Source organism: Eulemur rufifrons, chromosome 14 (genome assembly GCF_041146395.1).
Source record: "Eulemur rufifrons isolate Redbay chromosome 14, OSU_ERuf_1, whole genome shotgun sequence".
NCBI classification, from domain to species: domain Eukaryota; kingdom Metazoa; phylum Chordata; class Mammalia; order Primates; family Lemuridae; genus Eulemur; species Eulemur rufifrons.
The window spans coordinates 36,793,208-36,812,342 of record NC_090996.1 but is presented as its reverse complement, the minus strand read 5'-3'; the positions used below and the strand labels follow the sequence as shown (position 1 = coordinate 36,812,342).

Genomic DNA, 19,135 nt, shown 5'->3' with positions numbered 1-19,135 from the left:
CTTGTCTTTCAAAACAGGTGAGAACCAAAGGCCCAGTTTACAGCTGTCTCTTTGAAGTGCAGCTTCTACTGACCAGCGAGATGCCCTCCTGAGAGGAGGCAGCTTTTCAAATAACACATTTATTTTTTCTTTAAGGCAAAGCCTTATTTGACTTCTGAAATTAAATCTTGTCTCCAGAAATACAGGCAGCATTTCTATAACTCAGTATTCTTAGGCTCAACATCAATCTATATTGATTTATTCTCTTACATATCTTATTGTGAAAGTGGATTGGCAGGTATACTTTACCACTGTTATCATTACTATTTTATTTTACAAGATAGTCTTATACAAGAAGTAGCTAATTCTGAATAACCAAAGTCCATGGTGAGTTTTTTCCAGGATGCCAAAATCTTCTGACATTCATCTTGCCTTGGATTGTTGTCTAGGTGTTTTCGTGTGCTTGACATTTCTTTGCAGTTCTGTGAAGGAAACATACAGACAAGGCACATAGAAATGTAAACAGCTGTTAAAGAATGAGACAGTAGGACCTAGTAATAGGAGAGGGTCGTTACCACATGATGAGGGTTTAGTAATTTACAACACTGGAGGCTTTGTTTGAGGGGAGAGACACCAGGAGAGTTTGGAAGGCCCTGTGGGTGGCATGGAATTAGTCAGGCCTCATTGTATAGGATTTGACGCGGCAGAGAGGAGAGTCCAAGTAGAGGGACTGTGGGGTTTAAGGAAAAGTGGATAAAAAGGCAGGGAGGGTCAGACTAGGAAGGCCTTGAGAATGCTAGCATTGACATTTTAATCCATAGGTAGAGGGGAATAGTGAGTGCTTTTTGAATAGGGAAATGGTAAAAAGTAGAACATACTCATTTTTTTCCCTCCCAGGCTAGACTGAATGGTCCCCTCAAATGTCTCTTGAATCTACCTGCTCTTCCCTCTTCTGGGCTGGGTTTTCACTCTTGTGATTTCCTGCCTGTTCCTCCAGTCCCTGTTTTTCCACAATGTCATCTCAGATCGCTCTACCATTGCAGGCCTTTCTCTCTTGCCCTCGAAGCCCCCATTCCTGTGCAAAGGTGTCGCTGTCTCGGCCCGTGTCTTCCACATCACCTCTGCCACCCCCGACTCTGCTACGCTCCAGAAATCGGAGATACACTTGGCAGGTCCTCAGGTCTGTGTCTCCCACATGCCACCTGGGATGACCTTCCCAGACTCCTCTTTCAAGTGTCATCTCCTGGGAAGTCTTTCCTGACACCGTTAAGTCAACTTAATTTTATCAGTTATTTTTCTAAATTTTAGGTCTGATTGTGTTCTTAAATCCTCTTTTGATTTCCTTATTGTGCATAAAGTCCAAATAATGGAGCAGGGCATTTGTATAAAGCTCTTCACAATTAGATCATGATATTTCTTTCTTCTTTTTACAGCTAGCCTTTCCCCTCTCAGTGTTCCATCTGATGAGACAAGTGTCAATGGCCTGAGCACTCTATGGCTTTTTCTTTTTTTTCTTTCTTTTTTTTTTTTAAGAGATGGGATCTCGCTAGGTTGCCCAGCCTGGACTCAAACTCTTGGATTCAAATGATCCTCCCACTTCACCCTCCTGAGTAGCTGGGATTACAAGCGTGTGCCATCATGCCTGGCTTAGATTTTTAATTTTGTATTTTTCCTTCATTAATGGACAAAATCATACCCAGGCTTTCAAGATCCAACGCAAATATGATCTCCTTTGAGATTTTGATACATTCCTCATTGTAGCCAATCCTGTTCCTCTTTCTCTTTGTTCCCCTAGTAATAGATATAAAATTTGATTTTATTAGTTATTGAAGTCTCCTATGATCTTTGAAATATATTTCCATTTCTTTTATTGACTGTGAGAACCTTAAGAGTAGGGAATATGTCTTTTCTCTTTTTGTATATTAATGTGAAACAGTGATTGGGACATTAATAATAATATTCAGTTTCATTAACTGCAGAAGTGGTTTTAAGGAAGATTATAATTGGTAACACTAAATGAGCCATTATTTTCTGACAAGCACTGTGCTTTATATAAGTAACTTATTTAATTTTCACAGCAACACAGGCATGTTGTCGTTACCCCCACACTGCTGAGAAGATGCTGTAGTAAGAAGGTGAAGTAGATTGCCCAAAGTCATCCAGGTTGTTGGTGGCAGAGCTAAAATTTGAATATAGGTCTATCTGATGTTGGAGTTCAAGCTACTAAACATTAAAATTTTTTTCTTCTGGTATTTAATGGGTTTATATATATATCTTTGCAAACTCTGAAGTTTTCAAAACATGATCATCTCCATGGTACTTACATATTATCTCATTTCATCCTCACAACCGTGAGTTAAAGTTAGCCCCACTTTATAGGTGAAGAATGCGGCTCTCAGAGTAAATTATTTGTCCCAGGTTAAGTGTTAGAATTAAGAAGAACCTAGTGCTTCAGAATATATTCTAGAATTTTAAAATTAATTCCATTGATGAAGGATCTATAAAGATGCTGTTTAGGTTTTGAAGTTTAACGCTTTTTGTTCGATGCAATTTTAAAGTAAAATATTTGTTTGCCATGAAATATTCCACTTCTAAAAGTAATGTAACCATATTATAGGATACTCAGAAAACAGAAAAATAACCACCTATAATTTGTCCACCCAAATTCAAGTAAGGTACTCACTTTGATTTTCTTCTTTCTAGTCATTTTCTGTATAGGTGTGTGTTGTCTCAGCATGGCTGAGTCTTCTTCCATGTTGTTGCGTGGCCACCGCAACATGTGACAGTGGCACAGGGCTCCCCCTGTGAGACGGCACCTTCACATACCTGGGAGGAGAAGGGAGGGGAACGAACACTTGTTACGAGGTTTACATTGTCTCATTTACCCTCAAATCAGCCACATGGCATTGGCTTTAAAAATTCCACTCTACAGATGCGCAGATGGAGATGCGGGTGGGGTGAGGCTTGTCCCGCCTGCAGCAGCGCGGGGAGCAGCTGCTGTGCACACAGGACCCGCGAGACTCCGGAGGCCTCGCCTCCCCCGGGCTCTCACGTTGCCGCCGCGTCTTCTATTAAGTTCTCGTAACAAAGCTCGGTGCTCCAGCTGCACAAATAAACAAACAGTGGGGTGAAAGCTTAGGGGGTGACCTATACCACGTAGCAGGAATTACTTTCGTAGGACTAAGGGCAAGGGACTGGGCACTTTCCGTGCATGACCTCATCTGGCTCTGTCTACAACCCTCAGGGGAGTGTCCTCTGCCTTTTTCTTCGCCATGCCGTCACCGTCGCATGCTAGGATAACCTGGGTGTTTTCGCCATGCCCCGTGTCTCCTTGCATCATACCCTTTCCCCGTGCTTTGAATTATTTCCCTACCGCGGACACTCAGGTGAGTGTCTCCAGCTTCCCTCCGGCACGGATGACTGTGCATTGCCCCAGCTCTTCACGGCCACTCACTGGGATGTACGTCCAGAAAGAATTCCTCCTTGGTGATACCATATGCGTATGGGTAATTAATTTGACTAAGCTCTTATGAAAGATGCCTCAGTCTACAAGTTCGGTAGCGCTGTGCACATTGGGTTTTGTTTTCCTGTACGTCTGCATATACTTGATGTTCACTTGCCCAAATTTTGTCATTCAGAGGGATGTTTTAATTTGCATTTCTGTATTTGGTTTAGGCAGCTCGTGGTGTTCTTATATGGTTCTGGGGTTCCTTTGCTGCCGGTGCCTGTTACTGCCTTCTGCCCATTCCCCACGGGGATTGTGTCTTTTCCTGTAGACTTGCAGAAGCTCTTGTTACACTGGACATTAGTTCCTTTATAGGATTTATGCTTTTCTCTTTCTGTCATCTGTTTATTAATTTTTTTCCATAGTTTTCTTTATGAACAGAAAATTCTAATTTGGATATGATCATATTCAGTCTAGTTTGCCTACTGTTTTATGTTTTTGAAATTTTATTTAAGAAGTCCTTAAGACAACAATATTCCCTACATTTTCCTTTACTAACTTTATGGTTTTACCTTTTATAGTTAGGTCTTTAAACCATCTGTAGTTATCTTTTTATGTGTTAGGTAAGGATCTACCTTACCTTATTGTTTGTTGTGACTCTATCTTCTTCTTTAGACTTTAAACTTAAAGGTCTTAAAAACTCTTGTGGGAGGTACTTTAGGGGCCCCTGTAGCAGACCGTGTGGTTGAATTGCTTGTTGGCGGTGCCATAGCGTTCTTTGCCCTCTGCCGTAAAACCTGTTCCCCCCACTGTGATCTCTGTGAGGTCGGGGTCTCTATTGCATGTGGCTGGCATGTGGCACTCACCCAGCAGTATTTGTTAAATGCTGGGTGAACATGAGCTCTTTTCCTGCAGCCAGTTTGTCCTTCTGAGAGAAAGCTTGAAAATGTTAATAGACGGAGACTAATGCTAATATTGCTCTACTATTAACTGGCTGTGTTTTCTCGAGGAAGTCGTTTTTCTTACTTCCTCTGTAAATCGGTGCCTCTGTGTCACCACCGTCTCAGTCAAGATACAGGAAGTTCCCTGTGCTCCTATGTGCTCAGCCCACCCTGCCCTCCAGCTCCACTCTGTAACCGATTTGCTTTCTGTCACAGTGATGAGCTTTGCCTGCTTTGGAATTTTATATAAGTGGAATCATACAGTGTATTATTTTCCACGATTGGCTTTTCTGGTCAGCATGTTTTGAGATTCATCTGCTTACAGATGTTGGTGGTTCATTCTTTTTCATTGCTGAGTAGTAGGCCATTGTGTGCATATACGCCATGATTTTTTAAATCCATTTATCTGCTGGAGGGACATTTGGGGGTTATCATGACATAAGATAGAGTGTGGTTTTATGTACAGGTGTAGGTGTGTATTTGGATAAATACCTAAGAGTGGAATTGCTAGGCCATATGATAAATGTATGTTTAACTTTATTAGAAACAGCACAACTGTTATCCAAAGTGAAGAGTTTACAATTCCACCAGCAGTATATGAGAATTCCAAGTTCTCTGAACCTGGTATTGTCGGTCTTGTAAAATTTGTGTCATTCCAGTGGGTTTGTTAGTGGCATCTCACGAAATTTAAGTTTGCATTTTCCTGAAGTTAGCATCTTTTAATGTGCCTATCGATCAATGATATCTTCTTTCACAAAGTGTCCGTTCAGTTCCTTTGCCCATTTCTTACTGAATTGGTTTATTTCAGTATTCTTACTGAAGTGTCACAGAGTTCTTTATATACGCTGGGTACGAGTTCACTGACAGATCTATATAGCTATGGTTCTAGAAGGAGATAATAGAGGAAATGAGGAAGAATCACTATTTATAGAGATACTGGGTAAAAGATACTAGTACTCAATCCAGCAAGCCCAGTGAAGAACAAATCAAAAAAGGTATCCACATTTAGCCATATTATAGTGAGAACTGCAGAATTTACTAGAGGAAAAGAGAAAACCTTAAATACAGGCAATAGATTTTTGAAAAGACATCATTTATAAAGGTGTGGTAATTAGACTCACGACTGACTTCTTAACTGCAGCACCGGAATTCAAATGACTGGAACAATAGCTTCAATATGTCTTGAGAGATAATAACTCTCAGCCTGGAATTACTTACCTTTCAAGGAAGAAATTGAAATAAAGGCTTTTTTAGACAAAGTCTGAGACAAAAGAAATTCTTAATGGTTTACATTAGGAAGAAAAAAAAGATCCCAAATGAAAGTTCTGAAATGTGAGAATGCATAAGGAACAAAGTTGATAAGTGTGGTTAAAATTAAAGCATGAACTATAAAATATAAAAATAACATTCAATTTGTGAAAAATAATCAGGCCAGAGCAACTGTAACACCAGCAACAGAATATAGAAACATTACAAAGTGTCATTAGCAGCAGAACGGATAGTCATATGTTTATATGACAGGCTATTGCACTACAATAAAAATAAACTGTCGCCTCACACATCAGTCTGGATTAATTGCAAAAATGTAATATCAAAGAAAGGAATGAAATTACAAAAGAATACTTGCAGACTGATTCCATTTCTGTAAAGTTCAAAACCCGGCAGCACAGAGCAACGTGCTTTAAGGGATGCACATACACAGGACTGAACGGTATGAAGACAAAAACGGGGAAACGGTTAACACAGAATTAGGGACACTGGTGGTGGTGGCGGGAGCCGGCAGGAGGGGCCCATCCAAGGAGCTTCTGCCCTTTCTGAGCCGAGGTGGTGGTTTCTCTGGTGTTTCTTTAATTCTTCAAACTGCACATATTTTAAAATACTTTCTTGTATGAGTAATTTCTAAATGAAAATTTTTAAACAAAGAAGGAGTAAGTGGATGGCACCAAAGCCTGTTGGGGAACGTGGATGATAAACAGGGGTTGGGAGGTGGGATAGATATGTAATGAAAAAATGGATTATCCTCCCTGGTCGGATCACTGTTGTGTTGCCAGCAGAGCTTTCCTTCTGTTCCCAGACGTGCACGTCTCGGTCACTTTCAGGCATTGACAGCCCATTCCACTAGGTTTTAGGGAACCGGTTCATTCAGTAGTAATCACCATCATTTAAGTCAACTGTTTCTTTTTAGCTATTTCTCTTTTCTTCCACTGGAAGACTTTTCTATGCCAGATTATCAAACTGAAAATGATATCCTAATTACATGGAAACTACATTATTTGAATGCTGTGTGTTTCTGAACACTTAGCACTATAGAAAGAAGTGTATTTGGCTGAGTGTTGTTGTGAGTAGAATTCTATCAAGTGTTATCAAAAGGCATTTCATACAGAATTGAAAAAGAAGGCCTAGTATTTACTGTTAATTTTTCTCTGACAAATGGACAAAGCATATAATTTTATTGTGACCATGTTTTTTAGGTTTTTTTTTATTTCAATAGATTTAGGGGGTGCAAGTATTTTGGGTTACATGGATGAATTATATCATGCTGAGGTTAGGGCTTTTTGGGTACAATGTACATTGTTGTGATAATTTTTTATAATTGAGTTTAAAATGAAAATGTGTATGATTTAGAAAGATGTAATTTTCTAATTTTTAATTACATAATTTATTTTGAAAGAAAACCCATTCAATAAAATTAGTAGGTTATACATCATAAAGTTTGCTAATCGTTGAAAGTTTGTCTTAGAGTTCTGTTAAAATAGATTGTGTACTAAATGTTGTACAAAATACAGTTAGATTTGGTTTAGGGCTAGTAAATGTATATAATAAGAAAAACATAACAAATGTTTTCAGTGGTGGAATTGAGCTTTAATGTAACATTTTGAAACATCCCATTTCATTATAAGACGTTGATTAATTCCTATTCTCAACTGCTGAGGAATGGAGAAACAAGAGATGGGAATATTTGCTGCTGGCCAAGAGTGAGACGGGCACTGTCACCAGTGCTGTCGGTGCAACACACAAGCCACACAGCTCAGGAAGCAGGGTCCCCCATCATCCTGGAGAAAGAATAAAATTCGGTTGGCTTTTAATCTATGTGTGTGCATGTGTGCACATTGTCCTCATGTGTATCAATAAGTATACACGGTATATTTTATTAGAACTTCTTTTGTTCCAAAAATATTTTGAGGACAATTAGAAAAGAAGAAACAGAGTAAGGCTATATATATTAGAAGGGATGAGAAGGATGATGAAAAGAGAAATGAAGTTTAGGATCTAAAACAGAGCCAGGAGGAAACCTAATACAAGAAAGTCTTCTGTGAATTCCTACAGCTTGTTAAGGATGTGTCACAAATTTGGCTTTTGGTATAAAAGGGCAGGCTCAACATTTTAGTGATGGCCATAAAGCAAATCGGTTCCCCAGGTGATCCGTAGCTATTGTTCACAGTACTAAAACCAGAAGGAAATTTATCCTGAGGGTTTTCAGAAAGGTAACCATTTTCTAATTGATGGCAGAGCATATCCCTGTGTCTTGAGTAGTCAAGGTTGGGCTTTCGGGTATGATTTTGACTAAACTGTTACTGCTGTGTGATGAAGAGTGTCCCAGGACAGTCCTCTGCTGCTGCCTGTGCTCTTTTTCCCAACAACCAAGGAAATGGACTGTGCAACTTACAGTATATTTTAGGCCTGGTGCAGTGGCTCGTGCCTATAATCCTAACACTTTGGGAGGCCAAGGAGGGAGGGTTGTTTGAGGCCAGGAGTTTGAGACCAGTCTGAGCAAGAGCGAGACCCCATCTCTACTAAAATGGAGGGGAGAGCCAGGCGTGGTGGCATGTGCCTGTAGTCCCAGCTACTGTGGAGCCTGAGGCAGAAGGATCACTTGAGCCTAGGAGTTTGAAGTTGCAGTGAGCTGTGGTAGTAACACTGTACTGTACCCCAGGTAACAGAGCGAGACCTTGTCTCCAAAAAAAGAAAAAAAAGACACCTCCTCCCCAAATTTACAATATATTTAATCTTCAGATATGAAACAAGTACATTATTCTTGAACCTATGGTGAGTTTTGCATCGTTACACAGATATGTCATTTTCATCAGTTGTGTCATTGTTATAGACTGGTAAGTTTTTAAGAAGTTGGTAAAACTTGGGGATAGGTCCAATTTAATTGTGTTAAAAGATTAGAGCAAGCTATAAAATGTACAATTCATCATTATTGAAATCACAACTTTGAATTAATAAAAACTCTCTTTTTATAAAATGGAACCAATATTAATAATGTAAGTAGTGTATGTGTCACAGTAAAAACGGTTTATTTCCCCCAAATGAAAACTTTGCCTGTTATGGAGGGGATAGTTAAGTCTCTAGTAGCTTTAAAATAAATAAATGTTTTACTTTTCTAATTTTAATTAATGTCACTGCATAAATAAGAGGTCAAAATCTAAGGTAATTATTTACAGTGTGACCTTTGGGACAGATTAATAGAGAAACTTTTTAAAGAGAAAGTATTTGTAATGCCTTCGCTATTCATGAAAGATATAATGGAAAGAAAAGGGGTTTTATTGGTTAGTTAATCCCCATAAAATCTATATAATCTTTCACATATATTTTTATTTCTCTTGGGTATACACCTAAGCATGGGAATGCTGGGTCCTATGGGAGGTAAACGCTTAACTTTTTAAGAACCTGCCCAACTGTTTTCCAAAGCGGTGGTTCCATTTAACATTGCTACCAGCGGTGTGTGAGAGCTCCACTTTCCCCCATCCTTGCTAACGTGTGGAGTCGAGACTGGCTATATAATTTGCTGGGTCTGGGGCAAAACGAAAACGCTGGGCTCCGTGTTCTAAGATCATTAAGGATTTCAAGATGAAAACAGGAGGGCATGAAACAAGGCGCAGGGCCCTCCGTGCAGGGGCTCTGTGTCGCCACACACAGGTCACAGGCCCGCGAAGCCAGCCCTGCGTGGCCTGCCAGTCTCTTTCTTTCAGCCACTCGGGTAGATGCGCAGCAATTCTCACTGTGTTGTAAGTCGCGTTTCCCCCACGACTAATGACATTGAGCATACTGACCTGTCTTCTGAGCATCTTTTTGGTTGAAGTATCTGGCCAAATTTTTTGCTCATTTTGTTATTGGGTTATTAATTTTTTATTACTGAGTTTGAGACCCATTTACATATTCTGGATACAAGTCCTTTATCAGGTAAAGGCTTTGCAAATATTTCCTGCCAGTCTATGGTTGGTATTTTCACGCTAACAGTGTCTTTGGAAGAATATAAGTTTAAAATCTTGATAAAATTCTGCGTGTTTTTTCAGAAAATCATGCTTCAGGTGTTATATTTAAGACATCTTTGCCTAACCCAAGATCACAAACATATTCTATTTTCTTCTGGAAGTTTATAGTTTTACATTTATGTTTATGGCCCATTTTAAGTTAATTTTCATATATGTATGAGGTGTGGAATGAGTTAATTTTTTTTTTGACACATAAGTAGCTACGCTTTCCAGCACAATTTATTGAAAAGACAATCCTTTTCCCACTGCATGGCCTTTGCTCATCTGTAACACATTTGTTTTCCATGCATGAGTGAGTCTATTTCTTTTATTTTTATTTATTTATTTTTTTTGAGACAAAGTCTTGTTCTGTCACCTGGGCTAGAGTGACACGGTGTCTGCCTAGCTCACTGCAGCCTCTAGCTCCTGAGCTTGAGTGATCCTCCTGCCTCCACCTCCTGAGTAGCTGGGACTGCACTTGCCACCACCACACCTGGCTAATTTTTTTTTTCTTTCTATTTTTAGTAGAGATGGGGTCTCACTCTTGCTCAGGCTGGTCTTGAACTATGACCTCGAGTGATCCTCCCTCCTCGGCCTCCCAGAGTGCTGGGATTGCAGGAGTGAGCCACTGCACCGGGCCATGAATCTATTTCTGAACTCTCTATTTCATTCTATTGATCTATTTGTCTGTCTTTTACCACTGTCTTGATTATCATAGCTTTATAAAAAATCTTGAAATTGAGTGGTGTTAGTCCTCCAACTTTGTTCTTTTTTTTTCCGGAGGACTTATTCTACATCATTTGCATGTCCACATGAATATTAGAATCAGCTTGACAATTTCTACAACAGAGAACACTTAGATTTTGACTGGGCTTGTGCTGAATCTGCAGATCAATTTGGTCTGAATTGATGTCTGAGTGTTTTTCTGAGCTGAGAAGGTGTATCTTTCCCTGTGCTGAGGTCTCCTTTATTTTTACTCTGCAATGTTTACAGTTTTTATAGTACAGGTCTTCTGTAGTTTTGTCAGATTTACCTGTAAATATTTCTTTTTAAATGCTATTGTAAATGGTATCATTCGTAATTTCAGTTTCCAATCATTCATTGCTAGTATATTCAAATAGAATTTATTTTTGTATGTTTGTCTTATATCCCAGCGGTCCCCAACCTTTTTGGCACCAGGGATCGGTTTCACGGAAGACAATTTTTCCAGAGACCAAGGGAGGGGGGAAAGGGTTTGGGATGATTCAAGTGCATCAGGCTGGGCGCGGTGGCTCACGCCTGTAATCCTAGCACTCTGGGAGGCCGAGGCGAGTGGATCGCTCGAGGACAAGAGTTCGAGACCAGCCTGAACAAGAGCGAGACCCCGTCTCTACTAAAAAAAACAGAAAGAAATTATCTGGCCAACTAAAAATATATATAGAACAATATTAGCCGGGCATGGTGGCGCATGCCTGTAGTCCCAGCTACTCGGGAGGCTGAGGCAGTAGGATCACTTAAGCCCAGGAGTTTGAGGTTGCTATGAGCTAGGCTGACGCCATGGCACTCACTCTAGCCAGGGCAACAAAGCGACACTCTGTCTCAAAAAAAAAAAAAAAAAACAAAGAAAACAAAGCGCATCACATTCATTGTTCAGTCAAACCTCTCTGCTAACGGTAATCTGCATTTGCAGCCGCTCCCCAGCGCAAGCATCACGGCCTCCGCTCCACCTCAGACCATCCGGCATTAGATTCTCATCAGAAGTCGCAACCTAGGTCCCTCCCACGTGCAGTTTACACTCGGGATCGAGATTCTATGAGAATCTAATGCCACCACTGGTAGGACAGGAGGTGGAGCCCAGGTGGCGATGTGAGTGACGGCTTCCTCCAGAGCAAATGTTCCAAGAGACAGACAGTGGAAGCTGCTGGTTTCATGAGTCCTGGGCCTGGAAGCTGGCACCACATCATTTCCACCATGTTCCATTCACCAAACCCTCCTGTATGTTTTCCCTTCATCTCATCAGCTCTTTGCTGTTTTCTTTTATGACTTCTTTTGCATTGAGTATTGTTTTCATTCTTATTGCCTTTGTGGCCCATTAGCTATAACTTTTTGTTGTACTGTTTTAGTTATTTAGCTTTAGGGCATGGTTTCTCAACCTGACATTTTGGGTTGGATAGTTCTTTGTGTGGGAAGCTGTCCTGTGCAGCGTAGGATACGTCACAATATTGTTGGTTTCTACCTTCTAGTGATACGACACCACTTTCTGTGCAGCGTAAGGGCCGTACAGCATGCTCCATCCTTCCGTAGCTTCCCCTTGGGTCTCTGTGCTATTGTCATACATGTTACTTACACATGTGTTATATGCCCCAATTTCATTATTGCTATTTTTGTTTAAACAGTCAATTATCTTTTAAAGTCGTTTTCAAAAGAAAAAAAGTCACATACTACCCATTTGGTTACCATGGCCAGATCTCTAAACATACTCTCATCTGGTATCATTTTTCTCCTGCCTAAAGTACGTCTAACATTTCTTGCAGTTTAAGAGTCTGTTGCTGATTGATTCTTTCAGCTTTTGTGTATCTTAAAAAGTATTTTACTTTAAACCTATTTTTCCTGTGATACACACAATTTGCCACTATAACCATTTGTAAGTGTAGTTCAGTGGCGTTAAGTACATTCACAATGTTGTGCAACCATCATCATTATATATTTCCAATTTTCTCATTATGCCAACCGGAAGCTCTGTAACCGTTAGGCGGTAACTCCTATTTCCCCTGCCCCCAGCCCCGGGTAACCTCTAACATACTTTGTCTCTATGAATCTGCCTATTCTAGATATTTCACAGAAGTGGAGTCATATGGTATTTGTCCTTTTGTGCCTGGCTTATTTTGTTTATCATAATGTTTCCAAGATTCACCCATGCTGTAGCAGGTGTCATAACTCCATTCCTTTTCATGGCTGAGTAATATTCCTGTGTGTGTACTCGCCACATTTTCTTTATCCGTTTATCTGTTGATGGCCATTTGGGTCGTTTCTGCCTTTTGGTTAGCGTGAATACGGTTGCTATGAACATTAGAGTGCAAGTGTAGGTTTGAGTCTCTGTTCTGAATTCTTGTGGTTACACACCTGTAAGTGGACTTGCTGGGTCATACGGTAATTCTATGCTTAACCTTTTGAGGAACCACCAAAGTGTTTCAACAATAGCTGCACCATTTTTCACTCTCACCAGCAATGTATGAGGGTTCCAGTTTCTCACAGGCGAGGGGGATGGAGGATGGGATGCCTGGGCTGGGAGTCGGTACCCAGTGTTCCCTCCTGGCCTTAGATCAGGCTCCTCAGCTTCTTGGCCATCGGAGCAGGGCTGCTCCCCATGCCCACTGTGGCAGTCCCCTGGTGTCCCCCAGGCTTCACCAAGCAGCACCCAGGTGACAGGTCCCCACAACCCCCTTGGACACGCTCAGATACTGCAGGGCTCTGAACTTAGAAGCCTGCCCTCTGCTGGCTGCTCAGTGACATAGACACCCCGCCCCCCAGGACCCGGCAACGGAAACGAACGCGCAGGCGCGGCTCTCGCGCTGGGGCGGGGCCTCTCAGGGCGGAGCTTCCGCTGCAGGGCGGGCTGTGGCTGCGGCACTTCCGGCTTCTGAATTAAAGAGGCCGAGGCTGGGGCCGAGCCCAGAGCCCAGAGCCCCTGTGCTGGCTCTGCCTGAGGGCGGGGTCCGGTCCGGCCACCGTCGCACCCGGGGCAGAGGCTGCGCCTGAGGTTGGGGCCGGCTCAGCCACGGTGAGGGAGCGAGGCCGGCCAAGCCGCTGCCCCCGCGTCCCCGCCGCTCCCTCGCTCCGGCGTCCCCCTCAGGCTCCTGCCTTCGCCCACAGCCCCTTATTGCCACCCGCTCGGTTTCCAGTTCCCCCTTCCCCGTGCAGCCCATTCACCTGCTGGGGTGAAGCCCTTTAGGTAGCACCCCCTTAATCTCCCTTCCTCTCAGTGACAGCCTTTTCCGCGTTCTCTGTGCCACCGTCTCTGCGTCCTTTAACCCCGACCCTTCCTTCTTTTTCTCTTCCATTTTATCTTTTTCTGTCTTGTGTGATCCTCACTCCTTTCTCCCTGTTTTGTTGCTCTTTCTCCTCCCCGCCCTCACCATTTTATCTCCACTGACCCCTCCTCTCCATGTCCCTTCTTCCGTCTGTCCCCTCAGCCAAATTTCCTCCCCGTTATTGCACATCGTCCTCGCTCGCTGGCACAGCTGTCCCCATCTCCTTCTCCAGGCTTCAGGGGTCTAAGCAGGAACAATTTGAGGACCGTCTCTTCCCAGGAACTGTAGGGCTGGCAGATGGGGGTTTGTAATTTTCTTCTTCCTTTTGTGTTTGGAGAAAGGGGAGCTTGGAGGTGTTGGAGAGAGCCTGGAAGCCTTGTTAGGTATTCTCAGGGCAAAACCTGAGAGATGGTGTGTTACAGCGTGACAAACTGAGGGCCAAAATGCATGGTGACACCTTATGAAATATTTACCTTTTTGACAAAAGCAGCTGAAATTTTTTTTTTTTTTTAATTTTGAGCATCTTTTAGTGGGGAGGAACAGCTTCAGAAATTTAAAAATATTTATTTACAGGCTTGACTATTATAACTTAGATAAAATGATTTGGTTTTTTTGGAGGCAGAGACCAGTGGCATTTGAGGACTGACAATCACCTTGCTTGGCACTCGGATTGTGACAGCTTCTTTAATACCTTCCAAAGGGTTCATTTGTTTTGCCCTCTCTTTTTCAGTTGGGAAAAACTTCTATTTGCAAATTTTCCCCTTCCTGTGTCAAAATAGCTTGAGATTTCAGTTGGTTTTTTTCATTGAGTTGAATTACACCTGGTTGGCAGTACATTTATTAAAAAACATTGCTCCCAAATATGCAACAGGCTAAATTTTAGTCTCCGAGAGGGACAGAAATTCTATTCAAAACAAAATCCCAATAATCATATTCTCCTAGGATGTTAGTCATTTTCTATTTCTGGAGATGGCTTCTTTACTTAAGCCTCATGCACCAACTGCTAGCTTCATCCTTTTCTTCTTCAGCTTCCTCACCTCTCTCAGTCTTCATGGAATTGAAGGGAGGAGCCTGCTTTAAATTAGATTTTGGCTGAAGGGAATGTTGTAGCTGGGGTGATCTAGCCAGAGCACACAAACTTTCTCTGTATCAGCGATAAAGCTGTTTTGCTTTTTTGTCATTCATGTGTTCACTAGAGTGGCACTTTGCATTTCTTTGAAGAACTTGTCCTTTGCAGCCACAGCTGGGCTAACTGGTGTGGGGGGGCCTAGCTTTCCCTGAGCTTTTGAAATGTCTTCCTCATTTTTTTGTAGAGATGGTCTGTCTACGTTGCCCATGCTGGCGTTGCCCATGCTGGTCTCAAAACTCCTGGCCTCCAGTGATCCTTCTGCCTCAGCTTCCTGAAGCGCTGGGATTACAGGTGTGAGCCACGGTGCCCACTGGCCATGATTTTGACTGTATGCTCTTATTTATAAAATAAGCTAACAAATACTAAATTGTTGGCATAAATAATTGGAGGCCTAAAATGATATTATTTTCTTCCAGAGAAGTCTTACTTTCATTTCTTCCAGGTGCCTGGCAGAACTCATAACCCAAGATCATCTCAATCTGATTTAGGGACTAAATTCTGAAGCTGAGTTACAGCCCTTCTGGGGAACATGTATTTCTAGTTCAAACTTGTTCTCCTCAAGTACAGCCCATTGGGACCCGAACTCCCATGCTGAGAATTTACCAAGACCCCATCTGCGGGGAGTTAGCTACGCTCCCCGCAAAGAGGTTTTTTTTTTTTCTCTTTATTTCAATCATGGTCTCTAGGTTGACAACACCAGTTTGCAGGGAGTTAGCTAGGCACCCTGCAAAGAGGTTTTTTTCTTCAGAACAGGTCTCTCAGGCAGGGGTCATCGCAAAGGATGAAAAATATAGTAGGAAAGAGAAATAAAAGATAAAGTAATGGCAATAATGATACACAGAGCCAAAGATACAGTTTATAAAGTAAAAGTTTATGGAAATAGATAAAGGAGGGTACCCGGATGGAAATATTTTACCCGCATAAAATATCTCCCCAACTGAAACTCCACACAGGTATTTTATAGGGTACATACAGGCTCCCCGTTGCCAAGGGCAGCAGGATTTGCATACTAACAGGCAGTTTGCTTTAGGGTCAAAGTCTCCTAAAAGGCTACTACAGATCCTTTAACTAACTCCAACTAGAGGAACAATGAGTTATAAAATCATCTTGGGGCAAACTTCTAAGTTTTATGATAAGGCTATTACTTTAGCAACAAACAGAGACATCTTGGCTCCATTGATTGTGTTCTTGGGGACAGAGATGATCCCAGAAGTCAACATGGGCTGTTCTTTGTGTTAATTACTTGAACTGCATGGTACCATCTGGGCCCGGCTTGGGCATTAGCGTATCTATATGATCAGCTCTCATCTGGGGGGGGGGTCTACCTGTCAGCTCCGGCAACCTTTTGGTCCTAAGGAAAAGGCATGCCTTGTCTTTCAAAACAGGTGAGAACCAAAGGCCCAGTTTACAGCTGTCTCTTTGAAGTGCAGCTTCTACTGACCAGCAAGATGCCCTCCTGAGAGGAGGCAGCTTTTCAAATAACACATTTATCTTTTCTTTAAGGCAAAGCCTTATTTGACTTCTGAAATCAAATCTTGTCTCCAGAAATACAGGGGGCATTTCTATAACTCAATATTCTTAGGCTCAACATCTCCCCGTTTTTTTATTTTTTGAAGAAAGTTGATGGAGTTGGACAGCCATCACAGCGAGGCGTTGGTCTCCGGATTCTTGTCTTCTTTGGAGTTTTCTCCAGACTGTAAATAAACACAAGCAAAGGATTAAAATAATGCCAAAATTTACAACAGTGGAACTCCCATAGATCTTAAGATGATAAAGTGGATCAGCTGACTCTAAACCAGAAGAGATGTCATTAATAATGTCAGCTTCAGAGAGCAATTTAAGTTTGTGACTGAAGGTACTTAATATTTCTTGTTGTAAGTTTCCAATCTCTTCAGTCAGATTTGCTTGGTTAAGTAGATGTTTTCTGATGTTTTCCCAAGGAAACCGAGTTTGATTATATATATGAGGTGTAACACAAAATTGAGTGATATTCCAATCGCAGTGAAGTCTAAGTTGCTTTTGTAGACTTATAACCTGGTCTCTCAGCAAGGTGACTGCTTGTGGTAAGTCAGCCACTTGAATAACTAATTTAGAATCAATTTGATTTTGGGTAGACCATAATTGATTTAAATTGTGGTGCCAATTTTGAACAAATTCAGTGGTCTGAACGGTCTGATGCAGAGCCACACCTGTGGTGGCCCCAGAAGCAGTGACAGCAATGATTCCCAAAATAGCTGCTATTAAGAGACCAATAAATCTTTTTGTATGTTTAAGAATGTGGTTAAGTAGTTTGTCCAAAAGGAACATTGCTGGTGTTTCTTGCCAGACTCTATTCATTTTAACAGGTAACCACAGTCCTGTTCTGGCTTTGAGAATATAAAGTGTTTCTTTATAAGGGTTGAACTTTACAGAATTGTTAATACAGGTATAATAAGAACAGTTGTCACAGGTCACTAGGAAAGAAGGTTCGTTATAAACAGCATGTCCAATCATAAATAAGGCAGTCTAACACAAACTTGAATATAATGAGTAGAATTTAAATTCAAAGTCCATTCTCGGCTATTGTTTGTATCCAAAGTGTGTGTGCTAATCCAGGCCTGCAAAGGGTGCAAAGCAGCTGATATTTTCCACAATTGATCATGAATAGGGCCATCTAAAATATGAGGAGCTGGAGAGCTCCTACCATCATTGAGCCATGTAATATGACTTTTAAGGTCAGTGTCTTTTACAGACATCGAGGTGGCAGTTTTATTCCAATGAAGCTTTTTAAAATTGTGAGAGGAGGCAGGATGTCGATAGGGACTCCAGTCTAGGACAACACCATAAGCTGTGGACCCAGCAAGAATGCGCCCCGTGTGAGCTCTACAATTGTCCCATTGTACCCAAGTTTTAGAGTCAGAGTCAGAAATTATTACTTTCTTACAAAGGGATATATCTGTGGGTGCAATTTTAGAATGCTCAATAGTGATGTGTCTGGTTGCCAGACACTCTTACCATCATGCTCACCACGCAGATCATGGCAAGAAAAAGATTTGCAGATGTTTTAGGTACAGATGTCCAGTTCAATATCCTGTCTGCTTCTTCGTATGTTCTCTTCAGCTGTCCCCACGTCATGGTCTGTGCCTGACATGTCTTCCGCTTTTTCCCCTCGAGTTTCCACTCTGGCTTTGATTCTTCTGTTTGGAATCCAGACTGTTGGTCTGTCATCTGTCAAAACACAAGCAAAAACACTCCCGCACATCCTTTTTTCCATTTATTTTCTACATCATCTTTCCACCAGATAGGCTGGTGAGGGAAAGAGTCTGATTGTGGACTCCTATTCCAATGCTTTTCTATTGCTGTTAATTTATCTTCCTTACAAATATTGAAAAAATTTTAGGTAAATGAGGCTTGATTTATTCTATCTTTGGGAGACTGTGTACCTCCCCCTTTTTGTTTTAATAACATGTTTTTTTAAAGTTTGATTGTACGTTCTATAATGCCTTGTCCTTGAGGATTATAAGGAATGCAAGTAATGTGTTTGATGTCCCATTTAATACAAAAAGCTGTAAAGGAATGACTAGTGTAAGCAGGGCCATTGTCAGTTTTAATGGTGGCTGGGACTCCCATGTATATAAAACAGGAGTGTAAGTGTGAGAACATATGTCTAAGAGTTTCTCCAGAGGATGGAGTAGCCATAATAAGACCGGAATAAGTATCTACAGTAACATGTACAACATCTAACTTGCCAAATTCAGGAATATGTGTAACATCCATTTGTCATAATTTATTTGGTGAGAGACCTCGAGGATTAACTCCTGCAGAAAATTTAGGCTGATTAATTAATTGACAAGTGGGACAATGAGAAACAATATGTTTGGCTTGATTATTGATTGTATAATTGCATTGACTTTTCTTAAATCAGTTAACATTTGTCATTTGCCAGATTTCTTTTTTAATAACAAATATAGGAGAATTTCACGGACTGGTGGACTCCTCTATATGTCCTGCTTGTAATTGTTCTTTTACTAATATTTGAAGAGCACCCAATTTTTTTTGTTTGTTTGTTTTTTTGTTTTAGTGACCACTGCTCTGTCCACATAGGCTTTTGTGATATCCAATTTAAAACCAGAGCATAATGGTGCTTTTCAGTAGCAGTGGCCGCTATCCAAAATTTGGATAGCCTAAACCATGCCGAGAAGTATGTGCCTTTGGTGCCTCAAAAGTCTTAGCCCCTTGGCTCCTTTTACCCAAACCAAAACAAGGGTTATAATTCATATTTCGCATAACCCGTTTAGCAGATGTATTAGGTGTACTAATGTATGCTCCCCACTGCTGTAACAAATCTCCTCCCCACAAATTAATAGTGATGTTAGCCACGTAAGGTTTTAAAG

The 19,135-nt window shown here is 41.3% G+C and overlaps 1 protein-coding gene across 1 annotated transcript in view; it reads right to left on the bottom strand.

Annotated features, from left to right (window-relative positions):
* Positions 1-15,610: 15,610 nt before the first annotated feature.
* Positions 15,611-19,135, bottom strand: part of ERVK3-1 (endogenous retrovirus group K3 member 1) — a 52,180-nt gene continuing 48,655 nt past the window's right edge. Inside the window, exons 4-5 of the mRNA XM_069487233.1 lie at positions 17,757-17,969; positions 15,611-16,456 (exon numbers count right to left, since the gene is read on the bottom strand). Coding sequence (XP_069343334.1) covers positions 16,403-16,456; positions 17,757-17,969 — 267 coding nt within the window. The 3' untranslated portion in view covers positions 15,611-16,402. The remainder of the gene's footprint in view (positions 16,457-17,756; positions 17,970-19,135) is intronic.